This window comes from Pteropus alecto, unplaced genomic scaffold, assembly GCF_000325575.1.
Source record: "Pteropus alecto unplaced genomic scaffold, ASM32557v1 scaffold60, whole genome shotgun sequence".
Taxonomy (NCBI): domain Eukaryota; kingdom Metazoa; phylum Chordata; class Mammalia; order Chiroptera; family Pteropodidae; genus Pteropus; species Pteropus alecto.
In genome coordinates, this window is record NW_006430726.1 from 1,223,216 (window position 1) to 1,239,153 (window position 15,938).

Genomic DNA, 15,938 nt, shown 5'->3' on the forward strand with positions numbered 1-15,938 from the left:
CGCCACGCTGCAGCAAGGGACCAGGTGGCATATACGCCGTGGATATTCTGGACAAAGTCACTGTTCATGTCTCTGGCAGGAAGGAGTGGGAAGGTGGGAAATTTAATTACGTTACTCGGAATGGCACGCCGTCCCAAACTAACGAGTCGTTTATTTCTGGAATTTTCCATTGGATATTTTCAGACCACCGTTGACCACGGATAACTGAAACTGCAGGTCAGGGGAGACTGTTATTGTATATGGGCCAGAAAGATCGTAGCATAGGAGTGTGTACAAGTGGACCTGTGAGCAGACAGACCCTCCTCCTCCAGGAAGTCCTCCGGCCTCAGTCATCAGGAGCAGTAAGAGAGCTCCAGCCCACACTGTTTGTTCTGAAGCCAGTTACTAGCAGCGATTACCTGCACTCATTCCTTCTGCTGCCACCCGACTTGTGACCACTTCGCTGCTTATCAGCTCTCGCATCCGAGGATTGAAAACAGAGGGAACGAAAGGGGTGAAGCTCCATGTAACTTCACTTCCCGTTCCCAGAATCCAGAAAAATAGAATAGGATCAAAGAGGATTAAAATCGTTGGCTAAAAACTTTTATTTTTATCTCCTGTATTTCACACTGCCATCGATAAACATTGAATGTACTACTGCAAAGACCTACGAGAGCCTGACTTTGTGCGTGAGGGGCTGAGATTTCCAAAGAGTTTAATTTTCCCCAAATCCATTCAGTCATTCGGAGGCAGAGCCTGGCATCAAACCCGGGCTGCCCGAATCATCATTTGCGTGGTGCCTGTCTCCCCTCACGGTGTCATCGCCTTTTGTCTCGATAGCATCCATTTCAACCTTTCTCTTACGTCTACACACAGGATAACACATGGTCGGATGAGAGGGACGTGGGGTTTCGATTCAGAACATCCAAAATTTTCTCTTGCTTTCTCTCCCTCTCGTCCTTGCGAACGAGGAGAGAATAATACCTGTTTTGCCTGGTTCACAGGTTGACTCTGAGTTCTAAAGACATGATGTAGGTGCAAAGTTCTACTCAGCCGGAAGGTTCTGGAGGAATGTCACCTACGTGTTTACCCATAACCCCACACATTTCACAGAGCTGGCCAAGGTCATCGATCCGTCAGACATCCACCCGTTGTGATAACGCCGAACGGACTTAAATCCTCTTTTTCTTTCACGTCCTTGAGGGAACCCCAAGGAATCCGAAACAGACCAGGAACAAGTGACGTGCCCCGTAAAGAGAAAGAAACGCGTCATTATCTGCAGATCTTAGGATCGTCTACACGAAAATTTCAACATAACTAACAGAAACGTTTTTTTTAAAAAGTACGAAAAGTTCAAGAACATGGAAATTCCAATGGAAACAACCTCCTTTCTGTGGAAACCACATAAACAAGAATATGTGTCATAGAAAACGAAAACACATATTTCTGCAAATAGAGACAGATTTCTAAAGGCTCGGAAGGGCCTTCAAAGCAGCCAAGTTCTTGCAGGATCCTTGTGTGGAGGGAACATGGAAATAAGTGGAAAACAGGCAGTTCAGTACCAGGGTTGGTATAATTCTAACTCTGCAAAAATGTTTTTTCAAAACCATAGATGAAATGAATGCATTTTCAGACAAGAAGAAAGAGTATTCGCTGCTAGCAGACCCTGATTACAAGAAATACCAGAAGGTGATTTTTTTCAGGTGGAAGAAAATGAAACCTAATGGAAGCTTGTAGATGCAGTAGGGAGTGAAGAATAATGAAAAGGGTACATATATGATGAAATCCACATCAATATTGAATTTATAACAATAACACAGTAAATATAATTTTAAGATGTATACTGGGAAATAAAATATGGTAAGTTATATTATACCATGATAAGTCAAAGATACATATTATAATCTCTAAGGTAACTAATTGAAGAAGTATAAAAGGACACATAAGTGCCAAGACCTTTGTCTCCACAAGGAGACAAAAGGAACAATGATGGAAAGAAACTAATCTATCCAGATAAAGACAAGAAAGAAAATAGATTATATAATAGTTAAGACAAATAGAGAGCAAATAATAAAATGATAACGTTAGACTGCTTGTTTCATTAATTGCATCAAATGTAAAGTGACTAAATGCTCCAATTTAAAAGAAAGTAAAAGAATGTTAGACTGAATAAAATATAATACCCAACTATATGGTTGTTCTGAGAGATAATACCTACCAAAAACTATAGAAAGGTTGAAAGTAAAGGGACTGAAAAAAGTATGTATTGTAAATACGAACCAAAAGAAATCCAGCGTAGCGATATTAACACAGACAAAGGAGATGTTAACGCAAAATTCTTTAGCAGAAATAGAGATACCTTGTAACACTAAAAAGTCCAGTTAGGACAATATAATGACTCAATCTGTATTCAGTCAATAACAGACCTTTAAAATAAAGAATTGACAACATTGTAAGGAGACATCGATAAATACAAAATCATCTGTGGGGGACTTTTAGTATACCCCTCTCAGTGACTCAGAGAATAAGGAAACATGGTATCAAGCAATAATATGGAAAATATTAGCAATGTGACTAACAAACCTGATCTAATTGGTGCGTATGGGCCATTGAAGTCAACAACATTCTTTTAAACATGTGAATAAACCATTTATGAAATTCCATCATAAGCCGAGCCAGTGATCTAAATACCATTTCAAGTTCTTTGTAAAAGAACAAAAATATTAAAACCAAATAAAGAGGAAGGAAAGAAAAATAAAAATTAGGAGCAGAAATTCATGAATGAGGAAACAATTATAAAATAGATAGTTTCTGGACTAAAAATGATGTTCTCTTGAGACGTTAGAGGAAAAAACCCCTCTGCGTCAGAAATAAAAATAAGATACTATCACCAGAGATTCCTAAAAATAATAAGATGGATTTAAAAACAACTTAATGTCAACAAATTTGAAAGTTTAGATTTAAATGTACAATTATAGGGAAGTATAATTACCAAACTGACAAAAGAAGAAATAGAAAATCTAAACGGTTGGATTTTTTTATTACATAATTTTAATATATGTTTAAATAATTGAGATTTTTGATAATATAAATTGAGTTGTTATTAAAATCTTCCGAGAAAGAAAATTTAGGCTCAGGTGGCTGCACTAGGAAATTTTACCATAAATTTAAGGAAGAAATTTTTCCAGTCTTCAAAAGTCTTCCACAAGGAATGTGTTTGCGGGGAGGGGTGGGGGGGAAGGTAATGCTTTCTAGCTTCTCATGACCTTGAAATCTAAGTCTGACCGAAACATTACAGTACAGAAAAATTGCAAGCCAATCTCTCTAAGCCTAAAGAAACAGCTGAATTCAGAATTACATACAAAGATAAATATAGTCAAATTGATTGGATTCCAGGAATGTGAAGTTGACATAACGTGGAAAAAAATTCGGTCGATGATGAAATAAAATGATGTCTGAGGTTTGTTTCCAAATAATTTTATGAGCAAGCATGGGAGTATAAATAAAACAAAGATGACTGTGCAATGATAATTGTCGATAATTCAGTGACACACACATTTATGTGTATTTAAAGTTTTCTCTAAAAGGAAGAAAAAGTAAATTAATGTATTCACCACATTAACAGAGTAAAGCAGAAAAGCGTGTATTTACTTCAATAGGTGCTGAAGAGTCAGTTGAAATAATCTGACGTAATTTAAGATAAGAAACTTTTAGCAAGTAGTAATACAAGCAAGCTTTCTTGATTTCATAAAGGGTAATTTCAAATGCCTTCGTGGAGAGATGTGGAAAGCTTTCCTTCTGAGTTTTAGATTAAGAGAAAGATTGCCACTTTTGCCAGTTTCATTTACTACTGTCCTGTAGAGTCTAGCTGACAATAAGCCAGAATTTTCTGTTCTTGCCTCTTTTGACATTTTGGATCAGATATTGGTCCAAATGTTGGACCGGATATTGCTTTGTCGAATGTTTGCCTCTACCCCATAGAGATCAGTAGATGCCGGTAGCATCTCATTCCTTAGTTGAAATAAATGCTTTAAGTTTTGGAAAGAAAAAAAAAAACTGTTGTTGTTTGCAGAAGATAAGATTGAATGTGAGAAAATCCTGAAGGATATCAAAGGGGAAAAAAACGAATCTCAACCCTTATATCATATTCCAAAATTAACTTATGAGACCTAAATGTAAAACTTAGATTATAAATCTTGCAGAATAAAATCATGGTCATATTGAGTTAGGCAGAGATTTCTTAGATGGAGCACAAAATATCCAAATCATAAAAGAAAAGAAACAAATGTGACATTTTCAAATAAAAAAACTTTTTGCTTCAAAATACATAGTCAAGAAAATGAAAAGTTAAGCCAAAAATTTAGAGAAGAACTTACTAAATATATATCTGTTTAATGACTGTATTTAGAGTATACGAAGAACCCATGGAATGCAATACTAAGACAAACAACTCAATTTTAAAAATGGGCAAAAGATTCTAACGGACCCTATTAAGAAGGTAAGCAAGTGGCTAAAAAGCACACAGGAAGGTTCTCAATATCCTTGGTCATCAGGGAAATGCAAACTAAAAATCAGACACCACTACCTGCCCGTGAGAATGGCTGAAGTTCATTGAATTGCAAAGTCATAGTTGGTAAAACTTATAATATGTAAATTATACCATAAAGCTATTTTTAAAAAGAGGTGGAGGAATACTTATGTATTGATGTGGAAAGAGTTCCAAGATATATTGGTCAATGACAAACGTGGTACAGAAAATATACATACTATGCTATCTATTGGTAGAAAACAGTATGATGTGTATCCATGATGTATAGAAGTTTCCCTATCATACCTCTTTTCAAATGGTCTCTTTTCTCTTTCATTGACATTTTCTTTTGCGTTTTTGTGTCCTTGTGTCCTTTCTCACCCCCATTCCATCAGGTCATTTTTATTCATGCTCTTCCAGAGAGTTAGCTGACTTGACCTTGAAATCATAGTCTGCTCTCTCCGTCATTTCTCTCACCATCTGAGCCTTCAGCTCCAACAAGAACTGTCATCTGATCACAGCCTTGCGCAATGGTTTTCCATGGCGCTTCCGTGGCATCCAAGATTCTTTCCAAATTCTTCAGTGTGGGCTACGAAAAGCCCGCAGGAACCTGCAAAGTTAGCTTTGCAGCTTCTCTCCCAGGCTCACCTTCCCCGTAGCTCGCTCTTCAGACGCGAAAGTTCACTTTGCTGTTCCTCAGGAATTCTGTCCCTAAAGACCTCATTGTTTTGCAAATGCCTCTCCTAAGCTCTTTCTAGCACCTCCCTCCTTTCTTTTCTTAGTCAAACTGGACGAACCAGATCAAATATCACCTCTTCTGCGAACATTCATTTTTCCCCCTCTTTCTCTTCTGCGGTTTACTACTCTTGAAAATATTCACCTTTATAAAGATTGACATATGGTTCTTATTTTCTGAAGAGGCAAGCATTGTAGATAAAGAAGGCATAAAAATCACCTGGATGACCTCCAGTCACAGATGTGTCTCTGTATTTAGATATCTTTAAATAATTGTTACAACTACTCACAAATGGGACTCCTCTATGATGCCGCTCTCCCGCCTATTTTTTTCACGCATCGTTATGTCACAGATAGCTTCTCATGTCAACAGGAAGAGATCTATGTGCCATTTTTAGTGATTGCATAGTATTCTGTTTATGTCTCATTTTCTTAACTAGTTTCCTGTGGATGCACATTTAAGTCATTTCCAATTACTTGCAGTACTGTAAATAACGTCCTAATGAGCATTCACTCCACCGTGCTTTGAAATGTCTTGACAAATGTCGCTGATCCCATTGGATCATAATTATCTGTGCGCCTGACTTTCCCGGCACACTATTATTAGTTCCCCGAGGGCCAAAGCCATTATTTCTCTTGGAATCTCCAGAACCTTGCAGAGTGTCAGTAGGAGCTTAATATATATTGTTGACGGAAAGAAGGAGTAAATGAATGGATGTTTGTATAGTTGGGTACACACATGTCTCATCACACACATCTTCGGCTCTTACTCAGCTTTTCGTTGGCCTTGAACCCGCTGCTGTCGTCTTCAGCATTCGAATCTTCCACTTGTTTCTAACCTCTTCCTACAGACGTCATTACCACGGACATAATAAATTCAATACGTAGCTTTAAGAATTAGAATGTTGCCAAACCGTGACTCTCATAGATTTCGATGGCCTCTGGAACACATTTTATAAATTGCAGAGGAAAAAAAAAATGCCCGACCCCAAGCAGAGATGAGTTATTGAAACTGAAATTGTCAGTTATAAGAAAAAAAACACATGGCATGTGTGTTGCATAGCTGTTGTCTTTTGGCGGGGGGTAGGGGGGTGGTCTCTGTAAGCACCATCTGCTGCCACTACTGCATGGTCCCTTAAGTTAAACTCCCCAATAACACTGCAAAATTGTCTTAAATCACAGAGAGGAAAATCAACTAGAAATGGCTGAAATGCTGCTCATGGCTCCGTGAGAACACACAGTTTTCTTCTTCCTTGGTTTCTTCAGGATGCTCAGAACAGCCTGTTAGTCTCGTGGTGAGTTACAATAGAGCAGGTCATCAGTTACAATAGAACAGGAAAGAGAGTGTTGACGTTGCTTGCGAGGGCAGCATTGGGTTTATCGGCCAATGCACCGCGTTGCACGGGGCGTATCAGGCAGTGGGCGCCCAGCGGCCCAGACAGTGAGAGCGTTCAGTTATGCTGAAAAGTCACTCGCGCTTAAGCTATTTTTTATTTTTTCTTACTGGGCTGGGAGCACTTACTGTTTTTGTTCAATACGCTGTAAATGAACATAGTTCAAACACCACAAAGCGAGTGATATGGAATTATAGAACTGAAAATAGGCTACTGATTGGGTACAAATTCATCAAGCCTCTTTATGTCTCAACAAGCTTTTTATTGGCGTGCCGACACAGCTTGCTTTGGAAGGAGTGAACCGTGATTGCGAGCAAATGATATAGTGGGGAAGTTGACCTTTACTTCACTTCAACTGTGCTCAGCTCGCGATCTCTCCTCCCCCCCAGCCCTTTAATATGCTTATTTAGTAAGTTCAGTGAGCACATCATTTGTCTTACATGCAGAACTCCCGATCCAATACTCGGTTTCTTCAGAAATGCGTAGAACTCATCTCAAGTAGAAAATGGTGGACTTGGAACTTGAACTCTGGAAATATGGTTCTGAAAGTTATCCTCTGCTCCAGCAGCCCGTACTGTCTCCGATTAAACAAATGCATTATGTACAGTAATGTCAGAAGTATTTTTCCGTAGCCCAGTTTTTGGCATTTTTCTGTGGAAAAAGCATCGCTGACTCTCTCCTTCTTAAAGCAATTGTTCTCGGTGGTTCTTTTCTGGGATACATGTATCAGATATTCTCAGTCTTTCACTCTTTGCTCCCCAATCCAGAAAACACAGCTGAACGCGCGCCATTCAAGGTAACATTATTGTGAGGATGCCTATGAACGCGCGCACACGTGTGTGTGTGCGTGTGTGTGTGTGTGTACATTATTGTGAGGATGCGCACGCACGCGCGTGTGTGTGTGTGTGTAGTGCCCCCGTATGTATAGGAGATACGTTCTAAGACCCCCATGGATGCCTGAAACCACGGATATACTATGTTTTCCCCCTAAACACGCATATATACCTATAATAAAATGTAATTTATCAGTTAGGTACAGTAAGACATTAACAACATTAATAATAAAATAGAACGATTATAGCAACATATGTATTGAAAGTTATATGAATGTGATATCTCTCCCCTCCCCGCCCCCCACCTCTCAAAATATCTTATTGTGCTACACTGACATTTTCACTTAAATAAAACACGCTTCGCTTCTCTTTGTAGTGAACCGCCGGCCTCACTACTCTTGTGCTTTGGAGCCATTATTAAGCCAAGTAAGGGTGACTCGAACCCAAGCACTGCGATACTGTGGCAGGTGATCTGATCACCAAGATGCTTACTGAGTGACTGACAGGCAGGGAGCATGTAAGAGTGCCAATGGAAAACAGGAATGATTCCTGTCTCAGGCAGGACAAAGTGGGACAGCATGAGATTTCATCGCCATACTCAGAATGGCATGCAATGTAAAACGTAGACGGTCGATTTCCGGGATTTTCCATTGAACGTTTTTGGACCACAGTTAACCACTGGTGTCTCCACCATGGACAGCGAAATTGTGGATAAGGGGACACTACTGTATGTGTACATAATATATGCATACATATATTTTATAAGCATACATGGATACTTTTATTAGTAACTGATAATTCTTCAGGAGACCCCATCACTGGTCACGTCATGCCGGTGAGATGCTGACTTCACGGCTACCGCTGCGAATCTACAGGAAAAATGACGCGCGAAGGGATCTGACCAGTTTGACACCAGCCTGCTTTTCTACGTTCACGTGCCACTTCGCTCAGCCCTTTGCCTCAGCCATGCGTCTCCCTTCTTGAAAGCGTCCATGTCTGCTCCTCTATGTTCTCTATGTGTATCTTTTTCTTTGCCTGGAAGGCCGTTCCTCACTTCCTCTCTCTGGTTTGATGACGCTTGCTCTGCAAGACCCAGGCCACAGAGCAGCACACCTCTGAAATGTCTTGACCTCTCTCACGCTTTAGATACACCCCCGTTAGCCCACTTGCCATTATTTGATTTCATGTTCATCGTTAGTGACAAATGCTTTGGCCGCTCACAGAACAAGAACTATAATTTATGTAACTGTTTCTACCCAGTGCTTCCTGCAGTTCCTGGAACATGCTCAAGACACGTGCTTAAGGAGAATATTATCTTCAATATACAAATAACCTACAAGGGGCTGAAGTGACCTGCTTTCAACATTATCAGTAAAAAATGCGCTGATTTAAACAAACTCAGGTCTCAATGGCTGTCGACAGAGTATTTTTTTTTTTTGCCTTAATAATAGTAACATAATTTAGCAACATGATTTAAAAGTTTATTTCTTTGTATCTTCTATTACCTGTTCTTTAGATCTCTCACTGAGAGTTATTCAGTGTTGTCTTTCGTTACACAGAATTAGAAGCACAGCTCATTTCCTCAAAAAGGCTGTTTTTTAAGGGAAGAAAAAGGCACATTTGACTCATAGTGATTTGCATGATATGGAAAGGAAGGACTGGTTTATGCTGTTTAAACGGCTAGAGTCCTTCTGCTTGGCAAATATTTCCTTCTTGTCACAAGAGTGGGTTTAGGAGCGATTAAGAATTGGCCGAGGATACAAAAGGAAAAGAGAGGCAACAAAAAACACTTACCCACCAAATCAGACAAGGGCTTACAGCAGACATGGTGAAGGGCTGCTATACTGCCACCTGTCGCCATCACCCCCTCGCCAAGTGTATGGCAGGGGACGCACATCACTAATCAATCAAAACACGTTTTCCACCTGAGGCCGGAGAGGGTCTCAGAATGCATCTCGGCACTGCGATGCTCCCGGCATCCTCTGTCGACGAAGGAAGGAAGGAAGGCAGCCTACCTTTCTCTCACTGGCCCGGTCTCCGTAAGGTCTGTCCAGGCTCACGCACTTCCTGTGGTGGGACAGAGAGTTTCCCTGATTCCCTTTGCAAACTGCAGAAAGCATCACGGCTTGAAGATCGAGCTTCCGGATGCTTCACTCTGTTGTCACGTCTCTCTCAAGGACTGGGTTCAGAGTCTTACAGTCGCAAGTGCCCAGCACGTGTTGCGTACTTGATTCTCCTCTTTACTGAGGAGAGGGATCATTCCAGCCACAGGCTGTAGAATCAACGAGGGAGGGAATTAACGTGTGCTAAATGGCAAACAATGTGCCCAGTGCTTTTCATTGGCATCTTTTTGTCTTTATAACAACCCCACGAGGTCAGTATTATCGTCCCCATTTTATAGATGATAAAAGGGCCTCGGAGAACGTAAGTCATTCGTCTCAATGTCACAACTGATAGCAATGAAGATAGGAATCAATCTCATATCTGTGACGTTAGGCTTCCTGTTATTAGACTCTGGGGAGTTCTTTTCTTTTTTTCCAGTGGTCTTACTAAAATCTGCTTCTTGGCTTATTTTATGCCTCTAAGGACTTAATGCTTTTCATAACGGCCTTGGGCTTTTAACTTTATACTCTCGAGTCTTGCAGACCACAGAGACAGGTGGAACATGAATAAATGTATGTCAGATATGCGTTAGCAACAATCGGCCTCTTCCAGACCTCACAACAGTCCGGCGTTCTTCTCTAGGTGGCCCCCTGGACATAGTCTTGATGGAGATTTAGGTTTTATATTCCTTTGTCTTTTCCTACAGGGCAGCGTCCGTACCAGGTGATCACCGCCCGCGTTCACCCAGGAGAGAGCAATGCCAGCTGGGTGATGAAGGGGACCTTGGAGTTTCTGGTCAGTGATGACCCTGTGGCCAGGCTCTTGAGAGAAAACTTCATTTTCAAGATCATCCCCATGCTCAACCCAGATGGTGTCATCAATGGCAAGTACGTCTGGCACCTGGCCCAACCTACTCCCCCTCCCCACATCGTGTCGCCGTGGTAACAAATGCCTGTTTTGCCCAGTGGGAATGATTGCATAGGTCCTGGTGGTCTTGGTTCTCTGGCAGGAATAGGAATGAATTCTCTTGGGCTTTCGGTACCCGGTACAAATCACAATGTACTCTTCGTACACACTGATGTCAGTCTCATAGGTTTTCGAATAGAACGATATAGATTCATAAGCATGTACTGTGAGAGGTTACTTAGACATAATCTAATTCAACACTCTCCTTGTAAAAAGGAGAAATTGCTGTCCAAGGTAATCACATGACTTGCCTAGGTCACATGGTACAGGTAGGTCAGTGGTAAAATTCGGGCTTGAACTGATTTTCTCACGGTTAAGACCAACGGTTTTATTCACCTCTTAATGTTTACTGCGGAGCAATGTTTATTCTCAGTTCTCTTTGATGGCATTTTGGATACAGCTATCAAAACGGTGTCGCCTTATCTGAATGGAATGGTTGAAATGTTTGACAGTTGGCTGTGGAATGGTCGAACGTGAAATAACCAAAAAATGGTTGGCTGGAGGAGAGAAGGTTGGGTCGTGCTTCAATTCATCCAGCCCCTGCACGCCAGCAGGATGCAGGGGGAGCTTCAGTGTCTGCAGGTCTTTTAGAAGGAGTCAGCATTTTCAGACTTTGTGAGCTGTCGGGAAAGGTCCCCAAGTTCACGGCCAGTCAATAGGGGAGGCGGGGCTGACATTCACACATACCTGTCTCAGACTTTGTGTAGAGAGACTCAGCCTCCTTCTTCTGGTGAGTGCATGCTTCTTTTTACTGTAGGAACGCACAAGGCAATTGTAATTTCAAAGAAAAAATAATTTCAAAAGCTAAAAGCAAAAAAAAGGACCTACAATTTATAATATCAATCGTGAAGAAACTGAAGCAGTGGGGTAGCAAATGGAGAAAATAGAGCAGTATTAAAAAGGTTAATCACAAGATAAGACTTATAAAGAAATATTAAAAAAGTAGATTTCAAAGAGATAAAATTAAAATGACTTAAAATAATTGAGGATGTTTTCAGAAAGATAAACAGTAATTAATCTTTTACGGAAAAACTAAATGTTAAACATTTGAGAATAGACTGGCTTCAAAGAATAAGCACAAAAGAGAATATTGATGAGTTAAAAGGTTAAAAATATAAAGATGTCAATACATAAAAGGAGGATCAGAATAAATTCCACATGGTAAAATATGTTAAACTGTGCCAAAATACAAGTGAAAGCTATCGACCGTAAAAATGAAATTTCAGTAGAAGGAGAGAAGGTAAGTAAGACATTCACGTGTTCCCAACAAGGTCCCTGGTCTGGTAGCTCCCGGACTCAGTGGTTTTGGTGGAGGAGTTTTGTGGGCAGAGGGCAGCGTCCTTCCTCTTCGCCTCTGGTGACCCGTCTTCGGACACCTTTGAGGAGTGGGAGGCCAGGCCCTTCAAGAGGGAGCATCAGCCAGGCGTCTGGCAGCAATGAGACTTCTTAAATCTCCAGCAGCGTTCTCTTCTGGCCCAAGAGCGCTCAGCTGGCTCCTGCCCTGCGCTCCTTCCTCTAGCTCACAAGAGCAGCTCCGGGGTGTCAGCGAATGGCTAGCTCCCCACGGCGTGAGGGGCCGAAGATGTCACCGGCGCGCTTTCTCAGCTGAGACGGATGGAAAGCAGCGAAGCAGGGCATCTTGAGCAGCACACACCATCCCAACATTTCCTTCTTCAAGCTGGCTCTTCTCTGCGGTTTCTCCTTCTGCCGAATTGTCTGGGGGCTCAGAGTCATCACTCTGGTTTGGAATTCTGGCTCTTCCCCACCGTTCTCTGTTGAAAGAGGAAGATAATGTGCACCCCATCGACCTGTCTAGGGAAAGGTCTCATGAGCCCGAGGCAGCATTCGCGCTCAGGGATAAGCGTGTCCTTTCTTTCTTCTCAGATGCTCGCACCTCCAAGTCAGGGACGTGATCTGGCTCTTTGGCTGAAAGGTGAATGTGGTCCCAGTCCCCGAGCATCCTCCTGGCTCGGACACATGTTATTTCCGGCTCACAGCTGGTTGCTTTGGACTCCCCGATGGCAGGCCGGCTTCTTCACTGCCACTCATCATCATGACCATTAGTTATTACGGCTAAAATTACTCTATTTATATAGCAGCTTTCATGCTAGAAGGTCAAGTCTCTTTCTAGATCACTCGGATCACCCAAACAATTTCAGGTGAAAGGGACTTGGAAATCATAGCGTTTTTCTACCGATAGGAAAACCCGCAGGTTCTATAGCACATCATTATCAAAAAACGTGAGATGTCCGCGGACACATAGCATTTCACAATAAAAGCGCTTAAAAGTCTCAGCTCATGAGCTCTTAGAACCTCCCTGACATATGGTTTTATCAACTTCCCCTTGAACCCTTTCCCTGACGTCCATTCTGCTGTGTGCAGTTAGGTCAATTAGAGCTTTTCCATGTTTTAATTTTTTCCCTGTGCGCGTCACACATTTTAGTCAGCCTTACCTCGGTGGACCCCGTGGCTAAGATCCGATCGTCCCCTTACCTGACTTACCTGCCGCATCTGATGCCGTTCACCTGAACATTGCTTATGCGTTATTATTGATCATATTCGGACCTTCGTTGATTTTCTCTGGACTCATTCCTATTACTCGGCTTCTTTCTTTTTTAAATTTTATTTTACTGTTCGTTTCAAGTATACAGTGCACGGGTTAGACATTCACGTAGTTTATAAAATGATCCCCCTGACTGCGCCTTCTCTCCTCTGGCGCTCCACTTTGCCGTTGCATTAATGCTGACTGCGTTCCCCATGCCGTGCTCCCCATCCCCGTGACCATCTATCAACTACTAACTTGAACTTCTTTAACCCTTCACCCCATTCTCCCAGCCCCCCAACCCCCTCCCCTCTGGCGTCACCAAATTGTCTTCTATGTTTGAATCTGTCGTTGATCAGTTTGTTCTTTTGGTACCTTAGTTTCTACGTATAAGTGAAATCATATGGCATTTATCTATCTCTGTCTTATTTCACGCAGCATAATGACCTCTCGTTCCATCCATGTCGTTGGAAATGGTAGGATTTCATTTTTCTGATGGCCGAGTACTATTCCATTGTATCTATGAACCATGACTTCTTTATCCAATCATACATCGATGGGCATTTAGGTCGCTTCCATATCTGGGCTGTTGTAAATTGTGTTGCTATGCATATTGGGGTGACAGAACTGCCCTGGGTGTGGTCTGACCAGCAAAGAGGCAATCTTTGCATAAAGATTACGGAGCCTACATTGTAAATGGTCCCTTAACTTAACGAGACTGTTCTCATCTGTCACAAGTAATCATGGGCCACCGTGGAATTTGCAAGAATGCGTCAAAGCAGAGTAGTTTCCTTTTGTGGTGATGGCAGGTGGAACCTCTGAGGTTGGCTGAGATGTTTTGGAAATAGTGGAGACAAAGCCAGGATTCCCTAGCAAAAATCTAGTGGTCTTGCCAAGCCAAAGATCTCTTAGCAACGCACGTCTGTAAGAGGGAAACAAAATACAGAGGTGGTTTCCAAAAGAAACAGCCTGCTATCTCGAGAGCTGGGCAGTTTGGATTACACTGGACCGAATTCTAAGGAATCCAGGAGAACCGCCCAGTGGTCGCTGGGCTCACGACTCTTTCCAGCGTGGGATAAAACTGAGCAAAGCGTAGGGGGAAGGCAGCTGATTCCAGAACTGCTTAAAAGGTAGAGATGGCATGTGAGCGAGGGAGGGAGAGGGAGAAATCTAGCATGATTCCCAAACTTCGGACTTCGGTTGTTGAGTGGAGAGGAGCGAAAAAGTTATTTTTATAAAAGCAGCTTTCACGGGAGAATCGAAGTGTGTTCATTTTTTTAGTGTCCACACAACTCCACAAACTTGATCATCTTCTTCCAAGGCCATTGTGGGATGAACATGAAGAGCGAAGAGCATCTGCACAGCAAGGGATTAAGAAGCAAGAGCTGAGTGCTCGAGGGGAAACAGGAAACTAAAAATCAGGTGAAAAATCTCCACAATTTCAACTATTTGGGACCATTTAAAATTAGCGCCGACGGTCTTAATCCACTGTGGATTACGAAGACTTTACTGCATTGCAAAAGAGCGGATTTTATCTAAAAAAAAAAAAAAAAAAATGCATCCGGCACCTTTTATGGGACAAGAAGAAACAGAGTTCTTTTATGTCCGTTTTCTTAATTAATAGTAACTACGGCCCCCCACTTGTAGGTCTTCTATCCAATTTCTAGATAAGAAAACTTGGGCACACAGGGGTGAAATGTGAATGAATTTTTAGCAGCTGGTGATACAGAGCCAGGGCTAGAACTTCTGTCTGTCCTATACTACTTTTCTGTAGAGATTTAAGGGGATTGCTCTAAAAGAACCTTAAAATGTTCTAGCTGAGAGGGCTCTTGTATATTATTTAGTCCCAATCCTCCAAATAATAAGGAAACTTAGACTAAAGAGGTCCAATGAGTTGTCCAAGAAGACAGAGCTAGTTCAAAGAAGCAATGGCATGAGAAATCGTCTAGGTAAGGAAAGCACTCAGACACCCCCCCACCCCACGCCCGAGGCTACATCGCTCCCGTCTGATGGAGCCGGGATCTGAACCCAGTCCATCTAACTCCGAAGCTCCCGTTCATTTTAATCTATTCGACCTTCTCTGCTCTTTTTGACCTTGGATGGAGCCACAAGCCGAGCCTCAGCCCTACCAGCAGCTGGTCTCTGAAGCTAGCCTCGTTGGCCCCAACCTGCACATCCTCTGTGCCTGGGATGAAGCAAGGCATAGCTTTGCCAGCTTTCTGCCCTTTTGTCCAGGCATAGATAAATTTGTTCATCCTCTGTTCTCCTTCATGGAATCTGAATTCCCCGCTCAGCTCGCGTGCCAGTATTTGACCTTGTCCTGCCAACTTTCTCCACTGGAAAATCCGTCCTTTCCCACTGCTGTAAATAGCACCCAGCTGACTCTGAATATATTTTTTTTCCTGGGGCTCCCAGTCCAATGCCCGTTCTTTAGTATGTTTTCACTCAGCTAACTCTTTAGGATTCCAAAGGGCTCATGAATATTCCCGATGGGCTCAGTTTACCTTTGGGCTGGACCGTGCCTCCTTCCTTCTGTTTCGATGTGTTCAGAGCTTCCTTCTGACGTGACCTCAGCTCTAACTTCTTCGTGTGTTTCACATCTCTTTAATACAATCGCATGTAGCAGTAGTTCTCAGACTTTTAGATTTCACAGACCAGTTATGTTTTAGATTTCACAGACCAATTATGTTTTTTTTTTTTTAAAGCTGACCCTATTAAGTATGTAATTTTATTTTAAAACATTGCACAAGTAAGAATGGAAGGTACTCCCTGATCTCCCAAACAACAGACCGGTGAGAAATTCAACATTATCGATTGCTTGGGCTGCGTCTCCCTGACATGCCATCGTACGAGCCACC

At 42.0% G+C, this 15,938-nt stretch overlaps 1 protein-coding gene across 1 annotated transcript in view; it reads left to right on the forward strand.

Annotated features, from left to right (window-relative positions):
- The window catches only part of AGBL1 (ATP/GTP binding protein like 1), a 505,804-nt gene that overhangs the window by 167,544 nt on the left and 322,322 nt on the right, over positions 1-15,938 (forward strand). Inside the window, exon 18 of the mRNA XM_015593333.1 lies at positions 10,279-10,513. Coding sequence (XP_015448819.1) covers positions 10,279-10,513 — 235 coding nt within the window. The remainder of the gene's footprint in view (positions 1-10,278; positions 10,514-15,938) is intronic.